At 41.4% G+C, this 17324-nt stretch overlaps 1 protein-coding gene across 1 annotated transcript in view; it reads left to right on the top strand.

Annotated features, from left to right (window-relative positions):
• Positions 1-15205, top strand: part of CFAP46 (cilia and flagella associated protein 46) — a 97073-nt gene extending 81868 nt beyond the window's left edge. The window contains exons 53-59 of the mRNA XM_083363311.1: positions 2200-2260; positions 3206-3241; positions 3978-4077; positions 7105-7217; positions 9204-9285; positions 10912-11048; positions 14649-15205. Coding sequence (XP_083219437.1) covers positions 2200-2260; positions 3206-3241; positions 3978-4077; positions 7105-7217; positions 9204-9285; positions 10912-11048; positions 14649-14770 — 651 coding nt within the window. The 3' untranslated portion in view covers positions 14771-15205. The remainder of the gene's footprint in view (positions 1-2199; positions 2261-3205; positions 3242-3977; positions 4078-7104; positions 7218-9203; positions 9286-10911; positions 11049-14648) is intronic.
• The last annotated feature ends 2119 nt before the right edge of the window (positions 15206-17324 follow it).

Below are 17324 nucleotides of genomic sequence, written 5' to 3'. Positions count from 1 at the left end.
TCAAAAATGCACTTTGGAACTGTGTAAAAAGTACAAGTTACTAATAAACTATTTTGCTAAACTGGTTTCATCTCATCGAAAGACATCACCTATTAGAGCAATATCAATCCAGGATTTTCAATGTAATCTAGACAAAATCCAGACAAAAAGAAGAAAACTATTCTTCCTCTACCCAAGATCTCTCAACAGTGGAGTCTGAAATAATGGACAGTTGCATTTTTCCCAGTCAGATTAGAGTCAGCTGAATTTGGGGGTGGGGGTGGGACCTGGACTTAGTGCAGGGGTCCCCAACCTGTGGGCCCTGGCCCAGTTGTGGGCCGTGGCCTGCAAGCACACATGTGCGCAACCCCCCCCTCACTTGCATTAGCACTGCAGCCACGGGGCATAAAAATGGGACGATGCCGCACCTCGGGGCATGAAAACAGGCTGCCGCCATGCCGTGAGGTCCAAAAATGGGCGCCGCCACACTGCAAGGTGCAAAAATGGATGATGCTGCACTGTGAGGTACAGAAATGGGCTACTGCTGTGCCGTGGGGCATAAAACTGGGGCACCGCCACATCACGGGGCACAAAAACAGTCTGCCGTCGTGCTGCAAGGTGCAAAAACGGCCACCACCGTACTGTGGGGCACAGAAACAAGGCACTGCACCACGCAAGAACGGGGCAGGGCTAGCAAGTATCACATATCATAATTTGGAGTTGCTATGCTCCTACAAGAGACCTACGTCCAGCTCCCCTGAATTCTGTTGACTCTTACCTAGTGCCAATTTGCCTTGTCCATTAATAGATTCCTGTGTATAGGTAGCATGAAATAAACTCATAGCAGAGGTAGTCCTCGTCTTACAACAGTTCCTTTAGTGACCATTCAAAGTTACAATGGCACTGGAAAAAGTTTTCCACACTTACGACTGTTGCAGCAGCCTCGTGGTCACATGATCAAAATTCAGACGCTTGGCAACTGACTCATATTTATGACAGTTGCAGTGTCCCAGGGTCACCTTCTGAGACCTCCTAGTGAGCAAAGTCAATGGGGAAGCCAGAGTCATTTAACAACCATATTACTAATTTAACCACTGCAGTGACTCACTTAACAACTGTGGCAGGAAAGGTCGTAAAATGGGGCAAATTTCACTTAACAGCTGTCAGGCTTAAGAGCAGAAATTTTGGGCTCAATTGTGGTCGTACCTCAAGGACTACCCATACTTTGAATTCTATCCTGGTCCCTGGCTTCTTGCACCTGACATTAGTCAACTTAGGATGGCAATTTCGGCAGTCCCAGTTTCTCCCATTAGGTCAGGTAGGCAACCTTGGCTCTTTTATGACTCGTGGACTTCAACACCAGGAATTCTGGGAGTTGAAGTCCACGAGTCATAAAAGAGCCAAGGTTGCCTACCCCTCCATTAGGTGAATCCTGCCTGGTTGCAATGTCCCATCTGGTTGCATAATCACCGTTTACAACCTCCTGCCAGTTTCCTCACTGCCTTTGTTTGTCAGAAGCCAGCAGTGAAGATAATAAATATCGATCATGAGACTATAGGGCGCCATAACTGCGAGCCAGTTGCCAAGCATCTGAATTGTGATCTCAGGATTCCAGAGACACCATGACAGCTGCAACTTTAAGAAACACTCACAAGTCCCCCTTGTTCAGTGCTCTTGTAACTTCAAATGGTGACTAATGAGTTGTCGTTAAATGAAGACTACCTGTAAAAACAAAAAAAGGAAGTCTGATTTTTCAGCTGAATTCTTATGGGTCACGTTCAGGAAAAAAAAATTAAACATTTTTATGTGTTTTTTTAAAATTTCCTATTTAGAGCATTAATTAGACATTTTCAGTAGATGTGTGTTTCATAAAGAGCAGGAAAAATGGAGATACAATTGAGAATTACTTGAGAGAAACATATAATTTCTCTCACTCAGCTCAGTTCCTCATGAGGTTTTGCCCATCTTCGGCTTTTTCATCCTGCCAGCTGTATAACTCTAGGTAAATGTGATGTCTTTTTTTCATCAAGAAAAAAAAAAAGTGCCCTTTCTCGTATATTAAAAAACCTCTGGAGAAGCATAAAATTATGTTCACTTAGATTAATAAAATAGTTCAGTGTTATCTGAATTTCAAATGTAGGTTTTTTGTTTAGAGAAATTGTTTTTTTCAGAGGTGGGGTTGTTGCATGCCAAATTAAACTGTTTCTTATTATAAAACAGCCGTCTCTTAACCGTATTCTGCCACCCAATTGTATTTCCATTGATGTCCACAATGTGAAATGTATCCTTTAAAAGTAGCTGTTCATCAGACTATCCAAAGAATGAGTTTTTCATTGAACTTTCATAAATAAGGTTCCCACAAGATATGTTACCTTGAGTTTCTAGGATGGATGGATGGATGGATGGATGGATGGATGGATGGAATTAAATCAAATTTCAGAGCTAAGAAAATATACTCCTAATAGAGCAAAATGTCTGACTTAACAATGGCAACTGAAGAAATGCAAGGATGTTCCTCATACTACATGTATGTTTGTTATCTTATACTATTTCTATACACATAAATCATATGGATAGCATGCAATAAATAAAAACAAAACTATAAAACATACCTCTATGGAAAACACAACCAGCTGGTAAAATATAATAACAACATCGTAGATTAAGATCCAGAAATCTGGCCAAAGATTATCATTTTAAGCTTCCTTCTTGAATATCATCAGGAATAAATTTAGAATTAGGGTGAAGATACAAAGTTCAAGTGAATGTTTGCTAGTATTCCCCAGCTAAGGAGGCATAAATTTGAGAAGTTATTCAGTGTGAATTTTGAATAACTAGAAAAGGAGAAGTGAATTTCTGTTACCAGGATATGAAAGTAGGGCATTTCATGATGGGAGAACAGCCGGGGTATGTGGAATGGGAATCTGTTGATCCACATTAATAGAAAGCAGTAAAGAGTAAAGAGGATTTGGGGGCAATGGAAGGGGAGAAGAGAATCAGAAGTATGATGGTGCTGACAAAATTACATTCAGATAAGTTGGGGTGGTGATAATATTTCTTTGAAAGAGATACTTACTCACTGTTGGCCTGTTCTTCAAACCTACTGGGCCTATTTTCCTGCAATATTATGACTGAGGATATCTTATAACCTTTATAGGACAGGACAGGCCAGTTCAGCCTGGCCCATTTCTCACCTCAGTTACGCATTCTTAATTGTTTGTCTCAGATATTGTGGATCCATATAATGATGGCCGAGAAGATGGTAAGGCTGCTAAACCTGTTTAACCATGAGAAATCAGCCTGTTTTATGCTTTGTGTTTTCTTTTTCCAACATCATAGAAATCACTTTTATAGGCAGCAAAGCTAAGACTGATGTTAAAAATTAATAGTCATTCTTATGTCCCGCCCCAGTATAATAAGAATATGTAGTGTATTACAAGCTTATATTACATTCCAGTAGGTGACTAGCAATTCTCTGTATCAAGTTCCCCCTGTAATGGAATGTGTGCATGACCTTGGGGGATGAGGGAAAAGATACTGCTTAGGGGGGAAAAATCAGACAAGAGTGGAGGGCGAGAGCCGCAAGGGCTTAATGGGTCAGAGAAAGAAACTTAAGGACCTGCCCTGATTGGTCAGATTGTTTAAAGTGCTGGTGGAAAATGTGTACCTTCAGATTTGCAAGGTTTTGTTAATGAAGCCTTACAATAAAGTAGATTTAGCTGATCCGGTTATATTTCCTGACTGCTTTACCCTGATTTCCTGACTGGTTTACACTCATTATAATGTGGGCAAAGTGATGTTTACAACTTCTGTTTATTGCTATCCAGTATGAAATCAAGCATTATAAATCTTTGTGCAGGCTACTTAGTGGAAAATATTGGGGATGTAATTTTTGCGTGCTTATTTACAAATCTGCCTTTATTATATTGTTAGTTAACAACTATTTAGAGTTGGAAAGTCTAACAAATGCTAATACCTTTTTTAAAAATACTATATAGAATTGGAAAATCCTGCAAACAATTTTAGAGCAATCCTAGAAAAATTTGAGCCATTTACCATTCGTTGGGAAGGCATAATGGGTGATATACACTTTCCAAGGTATGTATGTTCATTAGGAATAGGTGAATTCATTTCTGTTTATTCCCCTTTTTTCATTTTTGTGAATCTGTCTAGTTTCATTTGCTGAAAACTTGAGGGTTTTTTTAAAATATATATTCGAGGGGCAAATTTTTACAGTCATGCATTTTTGTTTGCAGTTTATCCTAACAGACATATTTAGGAAGAATTTTCCATGATAATCTGCCTCATATTATTTTCATGAAGACAGATTGCTCTTGCTCTCTGTAGTTCTATTTCTCACTCTTTTATAGAGCCACAGTTAATAAATCAGAGCAAAACATTAATAAAATGCACCAGATAGTGTACAGTGCAGGCTTTTGCCCATGTGTAAAGTATCCTTTTCCTAGTCTCATTGTTTGCAATTCCACCACCAGGAGTTGTTAGGTTAGAACACAATTCCAATATTTCCACTTTCAAACAATCTTTTTCCTTTTATCCATTTTTAATTAGAGAATCACACTGCAATATTTGAAAAGGGATAAATTCAGTATGATACCAACATTTTCATTTGTCTGTTGATTTTAGAATTAAAGAAGTTTGTATATATATGTAAAAAAAACCTAAGATTTTTCAGAAAAATTTTTAGTCTTAAAAGAATATAGTACATTTTTAATGGAAAGAATCACAGTATTTTAAATCAATCAAAGTTTACATTTTTTTCAAAACTCATGTTGAAATGAGTAGGATTCAGGATACCTTACGATACTTTTTAACCAGAGTGCTGCAGTCTTTCATAACAAAAGGACTGAAGCGGATAAACTAATTGAAATAATATACCATAGAAACCAATCCAAATAATGTTTCAAGTATGTCCATCTCTAATGCTGATATTCTATGACATCTGTAAAAATTAAATTATAAATTGTTTTCTGTCCCATATTAGCTGTAGAAGTATTCTAGACTGGCTGGAATAAACAATTTGGCATAGCTAGGAGACTGTGAGTTCTAGGCATGAAGGCAGCTGGGTGGCACTGGGCCAGTCACTCTTTCTTAGCCCTAGGAAGAACACAATGGCAGACCATTTTGAAATCTTGCCAAGAAAGGTGCTAGAGAAGGGGGGAGAGAGATCCCTGCAATGAAGGTTGCATTTGTTGTAGTACTAACACACTTTGTTGTGGTTTTCCCTCAGACTGGGCAGAGTCTGTCGAAGAGGATACGGGCGGTCTTGTCGATTTAATCTGGGAAGAGTTCGATCCTGTTACCCCTGAAGAAGTGGACAAGATCATGGGGAAGCTGAGCTCCACCACGTGTTTGTTGGACCCGTGCCCCTCCTGGCTGACTTATGCAGCCCGGGATGGGACACGAGGCTGGCTCCAGGCAGTGATTACTGCTTCTTTGAGTCAGGGTAGTTTTCCCGCCGCCTTGAAGGAGGCGGTGGTGAGACCCCTCCTCAAGAAGCCGGCCTTGGACCCAGCAATTTTAAACAACTATCGTCCGGTCTCCAACCTTCGGTTTTTGGCGAAGGTTGTTGAGAGCGTGGTGGCGCATCAGCTCCCTTTGTTCTTGGAGGAAGCTGACTACCTAGACCCGTACCAATCGGGTTTCAGGCCCGGGTACAGCACGGAGACGGCATTGGTCGCGCTGGTGAATGATCTCTGGCAGGCTCGGGACAGGGGTTGTTCCTCTGTCCTAGTCCTTTTAGACCTCTCAGCGGCTTTTGATACCATCGACCATGGTATCCTGCTGCGACGTCTCAGGGGGTTAGGAGTGGGAGGCACGGTTCTCCAGTGGTTCTCCTCTTACCTCCTGGGACGTTCGCAGTCGGTGTTGGCAGGGGGGCAGAGATCGACCCTGAGACCTCTCATTTGTGGAGTTCCTCAGGGGTCGGTTCTCTCGCCTCTCCTGTTCAACATCTATATGAAGCCGCTGGGTGAGATCATTCGTGGTTTTGGAGTTGGGTATCACCAATATGCTGATGATACCCAACTTTTTATTTCCACCCCAAACCACCCCAGCGATGCCCTCGACGTGATGTCCCGTTGCCTGGAGGCGGTCCGGGTCTGGATGGGGAGGAACAGGCTTCGACTCAACCCTGACAAGACTGAGTGGCTGTTCGTGCCGGCATCCCGGGAAATTCCGATTATCCCATCATTGGCCATGGGGGGTGAGCTATTACCCCCCGTAGATAGGGCTCGCAACTTGGGGGTCCTTCTAGATTCACAGCTCTCTTTGGAAGAGCATATTGGAGCTGTGACTAGGGGGGCCTTTGCCCAGGTTCGCCTGGTGCGCCAGTTGCGGCCCTATCTAGACCGGGATGCCTTGCGCACAGTCACTCATGCGCTCGTGACCTCTCGTCTAGACTACTGTAATGCTCTCTACATGGGCTGCCCTTGAGGTCCACCCGGAGACTCCAGCTGGTGCAGAATGCAGCCGCGCGAGTTGTCTTGGGAGTTTCCCGATACTCCCATGTTACACCTCTGCTCCGCGAGCTGCATTGGCTACCGGTTGCTCTCCAGGTGAGGTTCAAGGTGTTAGTTATGACGTACAAAGCCCTTCATGGCATGGGTCCGGATTACCTACGGCAACACCTGCGACCGGCGTCAACGTCCCTCCGTCCAGTGCGCTCCCACAGAGAGGGCCTCCTCAGGGTGCCGCCGATCAAAGAATGCCGATTGGCGACCCCCAGGGGGAGAGCGTTCTCTGTGGGCGCGCCAGACCTTTGGAACAGCTTACCGGTTGAGCTCCGGACGGCCCCCGACCTTCGCTCCTTCCGGCGCGATCTTAAAACATTCTTTTTCGAAAAAGCTGGCCTGGTCTGACGGAGTGGGGTTGGGTTTTTTAAAATTAGTTTTTAACTTAATATGTATTGATTTCATGGGCATGATGTTTAATTGGTTTTTAATGGTTTTTTAATTTTTGTATCTGATTTTTATTGTGTATTGCCCTGTTCACCGCCCTGAGTCCTTCGGGAGAAGGGCGGTATAGAAATCAAATTATTAAATTAAATTAAATTATTAAATAGAAAATAATGTTAAAATTAAATTTTGACTTTTTCCCCCCCTGCAGTTACACAGAATGGGAATACATATTGAATAACTGCAGTATGCTTTTTTTCTCTGCAATGGCAAGATTCCTCTCCCACGTAGCACTTGACAAGCTAGTTGCTATGAACATCCCAGGTGATTCACTTAAGCCTGAAAAAGCGCTTTCCTTTTTCTTTGTAGAATGTATTTCTTTTTCATTGATTTGGATCTACTGTTATGTTATTCCTGGGTCTACTGTCAATGTTCGTATTCCATACAGGTAGTCCTCAACTTATGGCTAGTTGTTTAACAAGAGCCCAAAAGTACAGCATCCTTGGAAAGGATGTAAAGCACTTCCGGCAATCTTAAAACATTATGTCCCCCACCCCATCCCTAAGACCGGGTGCTTGGCAATCTGTTTGCACTTATGACCAGTTGCCAAGCACCCTGCAATCATGTAATCGTCCTTTGCAGTCTTCTCTGCCAACTTCTCTAGAAAGTCTCCCAAAGATACTTCAAAGAAAAACAAGAAAGTCCAGTTGCCTCATGAAAAAGCATCTTTGGGACAACCATGACCTGGATGACTGAGAATCTCCATATGCATTCTCTGGCAGTCAATAAGGAAGCTCTTGGGTAAGACTGCAAGCTGATGCCTCCTGTCACGCACCCGAGATTCCCACCACCACCACCATAGGTAGTAAGATATTTCTCCAAAGGTCTGCAAGAACAGAAGTCCAGTCCTGAAGATCTGAGTCCCATTTCTGCAGCCTCTCAAAGGAATTGTTCTGTTCCAGCCTACGACCGGCCCTGTTTGTGTGTCAGGGACAACCCCTTTTTCCTTTGTACAGTCAACAGGCTGTACAAATTTATTTACAGTTCAAACAAAAAAGCAACAGAATATTTCCTTCAATAAATGAATCAAAATATCAAACAAGAGTCAACAAACAAGAGTTAAAAAGAAGTAGCAAGAACAGACCAGGATTCTCTTAGAATGTCTCCAAATGGTTGCCTTCAGCAACCAGCCCCGCCCACACCTTCCCCTTTTATTATCAGTCCCAAGGTGTGGCTTCTCACTGCCTTCTCCTCCTCTCACTGAGTTGTCTCATTGATTTTCTCTGCTCTGCTCTGCTGGATTGCCTTCTGCTCCTAGTGTCTTTGAACAGATTCAGCTGTGACTTTTCTGAGTCTGACACCTCGTACTCACACAGCTGAGCCTCATGAGGAACATGACTGGAGGGGCCAGGCTGAGAGTCCTGCAGTGCATCAGAGCCTCCCTCTGACACCAAAGGCTCTCCAAACCCCTCCTCCTCCTCCTCAGATTCCTCGGACTCAGCTGCTGGGAGCACAGGCTGACACTGAATCACAACAGGAATATACCTCTGTGCACAAAGGGAGGAGAACTCCTCCAAAGGATTGCAGGAGCAAGATCATATCCCAAAGATCTGAGTCCTGTTTCTGCAGCGCTTTGAAGGAGAAGGGGACTCCTTCAAAGAGCAGCAGACAAAGAAGTGAGATCCCAAAGATCTAGCCCTGTTTCTGCAACCCCTCGACGGAATTTCTCTCCATGCATGGGGGAGAGTGGAATTCTTCTGAAGGGCTGCAGAAATATGGGTCAAATCCCCAAGAGTCTGGTCCTAATTATGGTCATAAATCAAGGACTACCTGTATTGACTATGTTGTGTTCTGTCGCAGCTTACCTTAGCTTTGCCTATTTCTGCCTCTTCTCTCTTTGTCCCTTTAGCTGACTTCCCTCTTTATTTCCCCAAAATGAGAAAAAAACCTCTATTTGCTAATCTCTGGACTAGCAGAAATAGAGAACAAGTTTTACGGTTAGGAAATGTTGCTCCCAAATTATGTTGCTCCTTGATTTTGACAATTATTTTCACTCTTTTTTCCCCTAGCTTTCCTTTTTTTCTCTTCTCTTTCTTGCTTCCAAGTCTCTTGACAGGCTTCTATTTGCCCAAGCTCATCTCTGTTCCTTCCTGCCAAAAGATGTCCTCCCTTCTTCTGATGTCCCAGATATTACATACCACAAGATTCTGGAGATTCCTTGATCTTTAAGAATGGCTTAGGAAGAGTCTGCCCTCACGCCTTGAGATGCTCCTGACATGACCTCAGCTTTGCTGTTTCTTTCTTCCTCAGAATGCCAATTGATTATACTCTCAGGACGTGTGCATTCCAAACCAAGTCTTATACGTTTAAGAAACCAAGATGAAGGAAGAAGGTAAAATAGATGTTACAACATACAGTATCTCTTATGAGAGAAAGGAATGCAAGATAAACCTGAAGATAAAGTTACATTAAGCTTTGACATTCTTCATTTGATGTGCATTTAATATCAACATACTTTTACTTTTTTTAAAGCATGTCTGTTAAGTTTGCTTCTGTTGACAGTTAAATTTCTCACTCCATTTTTTCAAAGTTGAAATCTCAGGGCTGATATACTACAATACACAAATAAGCTGCTACTTGCAGTAGAACTGTCCATCATATCCCCATGTATCACACCTTTGCTCCGCGAGCTGCAGTGGCTACCAGTTGTCTTCCGGGTGAGGTTCAAGGTGTTAGTAATGACCTACAAAGCCCTTCATGGCATGGGTCCGGAATACCTTGGGGAGCACCTGCAGCCGGCGTCAACTTCCCTCCGCCCAGTACGCTCCCACAGAGAGGGCCTCCTCAGGGTGCCACCGGTCAAAGAATGCCGACTGGTGGCCCCCTGAGGAGGCCCTCTCTGTGGGTGCACTGGATTTATGGAACCATCTTCCGGTCGAGCTCCGGATGGCGCCCGATCTCCGCTCCTTCCGGCGCGATCTTAAAACCCATCTCTTTAAACAAGCTGGCCTGGCCTGATGGGACGGGGTGGGATTTTTATAAATGAACTTCTATTTTTAATCTGTATTAATTTATTATGGGCATTGTTTAATCACGTTTTAATAATTTTTAATTTTTGTATCTAGTTTTTATGTATTGCCCTGTTCACCGCCCTGAGTCCTCCGGGAGAAGGGCGGTATATAAATTAAATTAATAATAATAATAATAATAATAATAATAATAATAATAATAATAATAATAATAATAATAATAATAATAATAAATTTACCCCAGAAGGTCTGTTATCATCCAGAGTAGAATTGAAGTATTATGGAAACATGCAGCTGAGTGCATTATGGATACCAAATTGCGATTTGTTTATACTTACTAAAATATTATTTTCATCCGTGACTTAACCACAACTAGATATTCTATGAACAATTTCTCATAATGACCTTATATTATTACACCTTGGGAATAAACCATATGGAATAAATAAAATCTTTTGACCTTGGATTTTCAGTTTTGAATATTGCAAACCAGGGCAAAATATATGTGTTCTGATTGTTTTGAGGATTGGAATAAAACTTAGTTATTCCACTATTTTGATTGAAACAGCCTCCAAATGGAGCTTCAAACGCATCATGCTGGATTTCAGTGTTACCTTCTTAAAACAGAAAGGGTGTTCTGAGAATGTTTTAAATTTTTAAAAAAGCACTTGAACTGCCCAGATTTTGTTCTGATACAGCATTTGCCAACTCAGAATATTTTGTTGGAACATTTTATTCTGAACAAAACTACATGTTTCACTCATGTCCTTAACATCTACATAGCATGTTACAGCTTTTCATAGCTTGCATATCCCATATTTAACTCCCAATTTACTGATGAGCAGCAAACAAGAAAATTACAATTACATTTTAGCAGTCTAGCTGTGGTGACAAAATTTGAATGCACTTGTTTTTGCCTGTTGTATTCAAGTTATTCAAGAATGCTTGTGATTTTATATTTTAAGTTTCTTGATAACTTTTTTTTTTAGTTCTTTACGCTTATCTCTGGAGAAGACAACTGCAACTGCAATCATTCTAAGCCTTATTGGAGTGCGTTCTGTCATAATCAACCAATGGTTTACTACCCTGGAGCAAAATACAATGCGATTAGAACATTTATGTGAAAGTATGTAGAAGCAATCTCAATGAAAAACATTATTCTACTGCATGTCATTTTGTTTTGATTAATATCTCTAATTTTAGAAAGTGAAGCATCCAGATCAGGGGTGCCAAACTGCTGGCCCGCAGGCCGGATGCGTCATGCCGAAACCACACCCACCCCAGCTCCAGCAATGGGAAAAAAGTCACGATACATCACGACACATCACATGATGTGGCAAGTTTGACACCCCTGATCTAGATTCTTAAAGATTTTCTTGCATCAAGTGATCTTTTTCTTAAAAATCTCTACATGTTTGCCAGGGATCCCTGTATGATACCAAGAATTGTGGAAGTCCTTATATTCCCTAAATCCATGCAGGGCACTTGTTAAGCAAGTAGAACTATAATTGACAAGTAAAATCATATACCCGGTGTTTTCTGTAACTGTGAATTACATGTAATCTGTAACTTTTCCAAAAATGTTTGAACCATGAAAAATAAAATCCAGTGGGAACTTAGGAAAAATAAAAGGGTTTTATGATGCTTTACACATTTGCTTAACTGTTAGTTGCCTATATCAAATTATGCTTTGTATAGTAAAAGTGGTGAATCTAGGCAAACAGCATGTGTAGATTTGAATTAACTATAAACAGTGTTCCTCTCCTGTAGCTAGGTCATCACAGCTCTTTGTGCAGTAGATAATTTTGTTAAATATTTGTTTAATAAAAATTCACCTTTAATTTACATACAGTAGCTTATGAAAAAAACATTAAGATACTATAACTGAAGACAATTGCATTATTTGCATGCTGCTTTCTTGTTTGGTGGGTTCCAAGAAGAAGATATAGGAGAGGCATACAACTTTTGTGAAGATTTGACCTTTGGAATAAGTTGGGAATTTAACATCTTGTTTCCCACCTATCTTCCTAGAAAAAATATATGACTGGTTCCCTGTTCTTGTGTACTTAAAGCCTGAATGGGTTGGCAAGGCAGGAACAAATCCATTGTCAGCAGATCTTGCAAAAGACAAGTGCAGTGGCCACTACTATTGCACCTGCCATTGTTAAATGGTAGTTTTCCAAGGAAAGAGATACTGGGACAAGCATGTACTTGCCTATTGCTACCAGCAATTGTAGAACATTCTGATAACAAATCTTTAAGGGCTGATCCCTAACTAATCACATAGCTACAGTATGTCGGGAGGCTCCCCTGTTAACAGCTCAAGCCAGAATCTTACTTTGTTTTCCCTGAATGTAGACTGCAAACTTAAGTATGCTTAGCATTGCTACATAAAATTAAATCCAAAAATCAATGCATTTTCACTAGTCCAGACTGAATGTAGATTTGGCCTGTTAGCTCAGATAAAGTATCAAGTATTAAGTTTGAACAAATCATTATTTATACTTTTGCAGCCTAAGTGCAAGAAGCAGCGCCAGCTGCCATGAATGTGGGCCCATGCCAGCCAAAGTGTAGCCATTTTGAATCTAAGATCCATGACCTTAGAGAATAGATAATGAATAGCAGGTTTGGTTCATTTTTAATAAGTGAGAAGTGGTTCCTGTATGTCCAGCAAGTCTTGATTATGTCCAAACCCTGGACAGCCATTTCTCCAATCAAATTTGTACTTTCAAAAATGCTTGAATCAAACACTGAGTTTGCGTTTAAAATCAAAGGCAAAGAATAATCACAATCCAGGTGAGAGCTCTGAGCTAGCTTTGAAGGAAATTACCATTGCCCACCACCACTGCTTGCCCTAGTAAGGTTGCAATGCAGGTAATCCACACTTAGTGACTGCCTTGTACGGCAACTGTTCATAACTACAACATGATGGAAAAAATAATTTTGCTTATATTTGAAACTCTGTTAAGCAAAGGAAAGGAAAGCTGTGAAGTGAGATCATGAGCCCAGCTGTGGTTATAGTTAGCAGTCACTTCGCTTAATGATTGAATTGTCTCAATTGTGGTCACTAAATGAGGGCTACCTGTAAATTGATGCTACAAATTATTTGTTTATGGGGGTGAGATGTGGGGTGCTTTACATATAGTAAATGCCTAAAGACATTTATTTTAATGCTCTCTGTTACACCCAATGTGTTACACATATAACACTATATGTAAGGACCTGCCTCAACTAGGTCTCTCTGGGTCTTTGGGGAGGTCGCACTCACTGTAGAGATGCTGCAGGGGGGGTAACCACTGCTGCTGCCTCGGTCACCACGGGTTCTTCTCCATCGGCTCTTTCCTCTGTTTCTTCCTCCGGAGGAAGGAAGCTGGGCTTTTTAGTTCCTCAAAGCACTCTCCCACATATTCTATGGTCTGCTTTAAGACTGCTTCCACCAGCTCCAAATTTGGATCCGCTTCCTCTTTTTCGGGAGGGGTAGGCTACGGATTTTTCTTTTTAGCTTTTTTCTTTCCTCCACCTCAGGTGATGGACACTTTCTGAGCCCTTCCTTTCTGGTCTTCTTTCTTTCCGACCCCAAGCGACCACCTAGCTTGATCGCCCTCTGCCGAGGGTCCTGCTTCTTCCAGGTCCCTGGAAGTGCCTTCCTTGGACTCTGCCAGAGCGACGGCTTCGCTCCAGGTCGCCATCTCACCCCCTTCCATTCCGCTGGTAGGAAGAGACAGGTTGATTGCGACCCACCTCGCTAGGGCAGCTGCCTCTCTGGGTTGGGCACTATGCAGTCCTTGCTTTATGTAAGGACCTGCCTCAACTAGGCCTCCCAATTTAGCAGAACTCTTGAAACAGGCGTTGTCTCAAAAGGGACTTTTATTAGGGACTAGTGATAGCAGGGAAAACAAAGCGAGGTCTGAGGGAAAACCCGCCCAAGCAGTGTATCAAAAGCAATATTTGTTGCTCCTTCACCCTGGGTCCCAGAGTCCATTTGAATCCTAGCCAATCCACAGGTGGTAACTGGCCCCTTTGGCATGCCCTTCAAGATCTCTCTCACTTTCGTCTCTCTCTGGCTGCAAACGCCAACTGTCTCTTAGGTAAGGGTGATGTTATTCAGCTGCATTCCAGCTCCTGAAGGAAGGGCAGCGTGGCAACATGGCAAGACAGTGCAAAGCATCCCCCAAAGCATTTCCCTCTCCCAACAGAATGGCAGCCCCCCCAAAAAAATGCTTATAAAAGCAAGTATACGATAGATAGAAAGTGGAGTAATACATTTCTTTGGGGATCTGACACTATATGTTGAATCTGCGTATGTTTTATTGTATGTATGTATATATATATATATATATACACATATACATATACATATACATATACATATACATATACATATATATATATATATATATATATCCATATATATATATATCCATATATATCCATATATATATATATGGATCTTTGGTCATTCGGGTTTTTCCCCGCGTAGAATTGAAGGTGTAGGAGCAAAGTTTCGATGGAATCCCATCCGTCATCCTCAGGCTGGTGGCTTCAGCTGAAGCCACCAGCCTGAGGATGACGGATGGGATTCCGTCGAAACGTTGCTCCTACACCTTCAATTCTACGCGGGAAAAAACCTGAATGACCAAAGATCCACATACAAACACCTGCGAAAACCTCAGAAAACATATATATATATATATGTCTTAATTAAACAACTGCTCTTGTTTTGCAGATTTCATAAAAGTAGGCAAAACAACTGGACAGGCTGTTCGTCTTCTTCAGAGGAAGAAAACACTCTGGGATGAGCCACCAGAAAGTAAATCGTTTATTTTTATAATTTTTTATTTTTTATAATATAAAAGTGTATCCTTGAATTGCACTGTTTGTCCTAGTGAAGAAAACATACAGTTTCATCCATGTAGAAAGTAACAACTGGGACTAAGGAAGCTAATTGCAAAGTAATATGAGCAAAAAAACTGCATCTGTCTTTACATAAAAAGAAAAAAACAGTCCAACCTATAAAAAATATACTGTAAAATGAAGATTAGGAATATAAGCCAAAATAAGCAAGAAAATGGTAAGAGAACACCTATGCATTCTAGACCAGTTCAAATCACCAGGACCAGATGGATTACACCCCAAGGTTCTGAAGGAATTGGCAGACGAACTCACAGAACCACTGAACTATATCTTTCAAAGCTCCAAACACTGGGAACTACCAAAGGACTGGGAAAGAGCTTATGTAGTTTCTATCTTCAAAAAGGGGGGGGAAAATGGAGCCAGGAAACTACAAACCTATCAACCTGACAGGAATACCTGAAAAGATTCTGGAAAAGATAATCAAGCAACAAATCTGCGAACACTTAGAGGCAAACCTGGGTTTGCCAAAAAATGATTATGTCAGACAAATCTTACCACATTCTTTGACAAAGTGACAAAATTAGTGGACCAAAATTAGTGGGTATAATTTACTTGGACTTCAGTAAGGCATTTGATCAAGTTCACTTAATAAGAAAATCATGGTGGCGCAGTGGTTAGAATGCAGTATTGCTGGCTAACTCTGCCAACTGCCAGCAGTTCAGTCCTGACAGGCTCAAGGTTGACTCAGCCTCCCATCCTTCCAAGGTCAGTAAAATGAGGACCCAGATTGTTGGGAGCAATATATTGACTCTGTAAATGACTTAGAGAGGGTTGTAAAGCACTATGAAGAGGTATATAAGTCTAAGTGTTATTGCTAAGATAGAAAAATCTGGGTTAGACTGCATCACCACTAGATGGATTTGTAATTGGCTGACCAACCGCACTCAACATGTAGTCCTTAATGGAACTGGATCTATGTGGAGGAAGGTATGCAGTGGGGAACCCCTAGCTCTGTCTTAGGCCCAGTACTATTCAATACCTGTATCAGTGACTTAGACAAGAGGATAGAAGGCAAACTCATTAAATTGGCAGACAATACCAAGCTGGCAGGAACAGCCAACACTCCAGAAGATAGGTTCAAGATACAGAAAGATCTTGACAGACTTGAACACTGGGCCCTATCTAAGAAAATGAAATTCAGTGTACAAAAAGTGAGGTTTTACATTTAGAAAAGAAAAACCAAATGCACAGGTATAGAATAGGTAGTACCTGGCTCACAGTAGCAACTGTGAGAGGGATCTTGGAGTCCTAGTGGACAATCACTTAAATATGAGCCAGCAGTGTGCTGCTGCTGCCAAAAAAGCCAATACAATCCTAGGCTGCCTTAATAGAGGGCTAGAATCAAGATCAGGTGCATTGTTAACACCACTTTATAATGCCATGGTAAGGCCACACTTGGAACATTCCACTCAGTTTTGGTTGCCGCAATATAAAAAAGATGTTGAGATTCTAAAAAGAATACAGAGAAGAGCAACAAAGATGATTAGGCGCCTGGAGGATAAAACATTCAAAGAACTGTTGCAAGCATTTGGTATGTCTAGCTTAATGAAAATAAGGACTAGGGGTGACATGATAGCAATGTTCTAGTATTTAAGGGGCTGCCACGAAGAAGAGGGTGTCAAACCTATTCTCCAAAGCATCTGAAGGCAGGACAAGAAGCAATGGATGGCAACTAATCAAGGGGAGAATCAATTAAGGAGAAAGTTCCTAACAGTTAGAATAATTATTCAGTGAAACGACTTGCCTCCAGAAATTGTGGGTGCTCCAACACTGGAGGTTTTTAAGAAGAGATTTGTCTGAAATGCTATAGGTCAGGGTTTCCTGCTTGAGTGGGGAGGCTGGGCTAGAAGATCTCCAACTCTAATTCTGCTATTTGTAATGCAAATGAGCATTATGTTTACATTACCAGCTTCATACTTGAAATGCACTACTCAGTCACATAAAGGTTACCTGGTTCCACCAGAAATCAGAAATTTCTGTATATTCAGAATAGGTCTTGTTTGTCAGGACAATTTCTGGCCATCAGCTAGAAGGCAGAATTTCCTGACAGGTAGCCTTACCGTTAGCTGACCTTTGATATTTTCTAGCTTTTCGTATTGAATTTAGACACTACTTTAACCTTTGCAGTAACACATTTTCAGGTCACAGGTTATTCTATGAGCTGATTTGGGAGCTTAATACACGCCATTCTTTTTGATTTCAGTGATTTTTAAATACCAGTGAAATGTCGAAATGCAAAGCTAATCCTGAATGAAGAAACAATGGCCTGTCAGAAGGGGCTCAGTGCCTTTATACACATGGCACTAAAACATAGAAAAAGAATGTAACACGCGTGCTTACAACTGTCTGCTGATAAACTTGTCAGAGAGCCCTTGGCCACAGGTCCCTATTCATACAGCAAAAGCAGGTGTGTCTTTTCCAAGGAAACAGGCACTGCCTTATTTTCTATTTAAAAAAAAACAATAATTCTTTGATTACTAATAGTAGT

The sequence above is a fragment of the Vipera ursinii genome (genome assembly GCF_947247035.1).
Source record: "Vipera ursinii genome assembly, chromosome: 5".
NCBI classification, from domain to species: domain Eukaryota; kingdom Metazoa; phylum Chordata; class Lepidosauria; order Squamata; family Viperidae; genus Vipera; species Vipera ursinii.
The sequence above is the reverse complement of the archived record's forward strand: the minus strand, read 5'-3'. Positions and strand labels throughout refer to the sequence as shown.